At 39.3% G+C, this 3767-nt stretch overlaps 2 protein-coding genes across 13 annotated transcripts in view; both read right to left on the reverse strand.

The window, feature by feature from the left end:
* Positions 1-1797, reverse strand: part of LOC104730220 (pentatricopeptide repeat-containing protein At4g30825, chloroplastic-like) — a 3924-nt gene extending 2127 nt beyond the window's left edge. The window contains exon 1 of one of the 4 annotated variants that reach the window (XM_010449357.2): positions 681-1797. In XM_010449357.2, coding sequence (XP_010447659.1) covers positions 681-1677 — 997 coding nt within the window. In that variant the 5' untranslated portion in view covers positions 1678-1797. Of the gene's footprint in view, positions 1-16 lie in introns of all 4 variants that reach the window. The other 3 variants (XM_010449360.2, XM_010449358.2, XM_010449359.2) reach the window with 3 other exon arrangements.
* The window catches only part of LOC104730221, a 3953-nt gene continuing 2087 nt past the window's right edge, over positions 1902-3767 (reverse strand). For 4 of the 9 annotated variants that reach the window (XM_010449363.1, XM_010449361.1, XM_019233422.1 and 1 more), the window contains exons 3-6: positions 2895-2968; positions 2705-2808; positions 2424-2489; positions 1902-2325 (exon numbers count right to left, since the gene is read on the reverse strand). In XM_010449363.1, coding sequence (XP_010447665.1) covers positions 2080-2325; positions 2424-2489; positions 2705-2808; positions 2895-2968 — 490 coding nt within the window. In that variant the 3' untranslated portion in view covers positions 1902-2079. Of the gene's footprint in view, positions 2326-2423; positions 2490-2704; positions 2809-2894; positions 2969-3046; positions 3247-3302; positions 3410-3547; positions 3742-3767 lie in introns of those variants that run through there. The other 5 variants (XM_010449365.2, XM_010449366.1, XM_010449364.2 and 2 more) reach the window with 5 other exon arrangements.

Genomic DNA, 3767 nt, shown 5'->3' on the forward strand with positions numbered 1-3767 from the left:
TTCATCAGATTCCAATGTATGATTGTATATTTTCACGGCATCAGCAAGTTGACCAGATTCTTTGCAAGAGCAAATCAACAGATGATACAAGTGGGACTCAAATGCTGAGTCTCTCCACTTTTTTTCTCGCAACAACGCCAAGCAATCATCAACCATACCATGTTTGATATAAGCCATCACTAGAATCGAGAAAGAAGTCTGGTTTAAACGGATATGGTTATGAAAAGAACCTTTGAGAACATAAGGCACTTCATCAAGCTTTCCAACCTTCTCATAAGCCTGCAAAATGATGCCAAGGATTGAGGAGTACTGGCATCCGATATTAACCATATCTTCGATCGTCTTAATAGCACCATCTCTGTCTCCATATTTAGCCTGCAAATTGATTAAAGTAAAAAGATTGGATGAATTGGGTTTATACCCCAACTGCTTCAGCTCTTGATAGTAATGGTTTGCCTCCTCATAATTGTCAGCTCGGCCCCAACCTTCAATCATTGATCTGTAACTTGTTTCATCTGGTTCCATCCCAATATCACAGAAGCGGTTGAATAAACTCTGTGCAGCCTCCATATTAGAAACCTTACCATAACCAGTGATTAAAGTATTGTATGCAATTATATTCTGAGCAAACCCCGCAGCTTCCATTGAGATCAACACAGATTCAGCTTGTTCCATCTTGCCTTGCTGACTATAAGCATTAAGCATCACTAACCAATTCTCTAGATTTAGCCTCACTCTATCTTTTTCCATCAAGTCAATAACTTCCTCAGCTTTACCGTATAATCTCAAACGCGTGTAAATCGTTATCATTGCAGAGTAAGCAGACTCACACACAATTCCGAAGTTCCTCATATGAGAAAATGCAAACTCCGCTTCATCAACATTCCAGTTCTTCTGATAGAGACCCATGAGCATACCTATTGTAGCCACATTAGGTCGAACACCAAGCTCCAACATCAACTGAAACCATTTTGAACCTAACTTCACATTCCCCTTTTTAGCACACGCATATATAACCGTGTTGAAGACCTGAAAACTCTGCTGAAAGCCATGAAATCCACACAACTCTGTGATCAGATCCTCAGCTCGGTCCCAATCTTCTCTCCTTCCTAAAACTCTAAGAATCAAACTGTAAGCACTAAAGTTACCTTCCAATTTCCCATTACATCTCATCCAATCAAAGAACTTGACCGCATTCGAGTCACTGCAACTCTCAAGCCGTTTCAATATACCATTGCAATGCTCTAAACTCAAACCTGGTTTAATAGCGGAGTAGTTGACATCCACTTCCCCATTCTTTACAAGCAAATCCTCAAGTTCATTGCTTTCTCTTCGGAAACTGAACTTTTTAACTACCTCTTTCTTTGTCCATCTCTTATTACCACTCGTGACACCTTTCAGGTTAGAACTCGAGCTTCTCTCCACATTAGCTCCACTTGCAGAATCAATACCATTCTCAGTCGTCTCTTTTGCTTCAACATCAAGACGAGACACTCGAGTTTTCTTAACCCTAATCAGAGTACCAACTGTGAAAGCTCTAGTGGCGGGAGCATTACTACTACTACTAGTAGCAGAAAAAATTGGGAATTGATCAGGAAGCTGAATTGGGTTCGCAGAAAAATGAAACCTTTTTGAGTCGAATGGATCCAGTGGAATGGAAAACCTTAACGAACCCATTACCGGATCAAATCATAACCCTAAAGATGGGTTCATGAGAGAGAGAGAGGGAGATAACGAGAGGATAGAAGAAGAGCTTACTCGCCGCAGCAAGATAGCTTCTTCCTTCCTGGTGAGTGGTGGGATTGCTTGACTCTTTTCAGTAAACCGGAAATCAAATCGGCTTCATTGTTCAATTCGGTCGGACCGGACCAGACCAGCTTATTAAAGATGTGATTTTTGGCGATTCTCTTTCGTAAATATTGTTTTCTTGATGTTTGTCATTTTGTCAACTATACATTACAAACCAACAAAAAGTAACATATGGAAACTGTAACTACTATTCTCAAAGCTAAACAACCAATGAAGACCTCCTCGTCACTCTCTTAAAGATAAAACTAAGATATATCTCCATGAATCAATTCAAACCCAAATGCTTGCAAATGCTTCTTCCAAAGCCCTCCTCTTGCTAATCTCTGAAGAAAATCCTCCAGCTCTTTCTGCTCCAGCTCTCTCTATTATGAGCCTCAACGCTTCGTCTTCCACTTCCATTGGGTGATGACGTTGATGCTCTGCTCCTCCTTTTAAAGGCACTGGTTGTGGACCCATTCCTGTTGGTCGTGGAGCCTGACCGTATGCAGTTCCAGTAGTAACCCCCTGGTTTGACGACTACAAAATACATAAAACAAGCAAAAAGGTTTTTTTTTAGCTTTGTCAAAAAAATCTTCAGCTTCTTGTCGATATGAAAGATCAAAAACTCTATTTACCGTATCAGCATTGGTTTGTGGGGGTTTGGCCTTGCAAGCTGCCAAGGCTGCAGTTAATTCTTCAGCCTGTTGGAGCAAATTGTAAATACACCAAACAGCAAATTGCAGAGTTAGGCTAAGATTGTCGATTAGAGAATGAAACAAGATTATTTCCATTTGCACATCTTTTCTTGAGGTCTGACATGTTTATATAACCAGGCATGTTTTCTAATCTTCATTTCTTTTCCTCTATCCATTCATCTAACCAAGAAAAGAAATAGTAAGGAGATTGTAGGCACTACCTTGCGAGCTCGATTAATCATTATCTGTTCAGCATTCTCCTTAGAGTATCTTTTTATTTTCGCCTCAATCGCCTCAACATTTATTCCATCTATCAAGTCGAATACTGGTGGAACAGAATAATACATATATGCATTGGTCTTGTCTGGCATGAATACAGAAAACAAGGAAGGAGCACAAAGTGTAACTAACCCATACACTCCACTTCTTCCAAGTAGTCATTGTAGTCTTTAAGTGATGGAAAATCTTCTTCCCGTCTATTGAATCTGCATCACCAGAAAAAAAATATATGATACTCAAGAGGCTGAACATACTCGGCTTCTACAGAATTACAAAGATGATACCTTATGATAAATCTATTTCTCATCTGTTCAATCATGTGACTAGAAAACTCCATTTTACACTTACAGAAATAGTGGGGAACAATTCAGATACATATCCATGGAGCCTGTCACTTGTGCCATAGACAAGTGAATTACTTCATTAAGTTTCTAAACATGCTAACAGTCCATACTGATCATGACGGAGTTTTATATCACACCATCTGCACAGGGAAGCAAGATAACGCAACAAATGAAAAAAGATAGGGATGAAGAATACATCTCAGAGATTCTCCTTCTGACATGTATTTCCTTGTTTTGATGGGTAGAATTAGATACCATCACCATAACTGCCGCTGCCTGAGCTTCTTGTCCTGTCCTATCTACCTACAAGGGTTAGACATGAGTTCAGCAACTCTAAACAGAACCGAAAGTTTCAAATACCATTTTCATCATGCAGTCTAATATGTAAAAGCCAATCTCAACATATAAAGCTGCAGACAATATTACATGAACTATGTATACCTTTTCATTCAGCTATCCAAAAATTACGAAGAACTAATAAGAGCAAGAAATGCCCTAAAATGTTTATCCAGATTGGTGATGTGTAGAATATGAATTCGATGCTCAGAGAATGGTTCCAAACATTAGTCGAGAGAGTAGCACAATGTTCAGCAAGCTAGAAAAGACAGATGCAACTACTCCAACAACACAATCTGAGGAAAGTGAAATCCAATCAACCCAA

Source organism: Camelina sativa, chromosome 12 (assembly GCF_000633955.1).
Source record: "Camelina sativa cultivar DH55 chromosome 12, Cs, whole genome shotgun sequence".
In the NCBI taxonomy this organism is placed as follows: domain Eukaryota; kingdom Viridiplantae; phylum Streptophyta; class Magnoliopsida; order Brassicales; family Brassicaceae; genus Camelina; species Camelina sativa.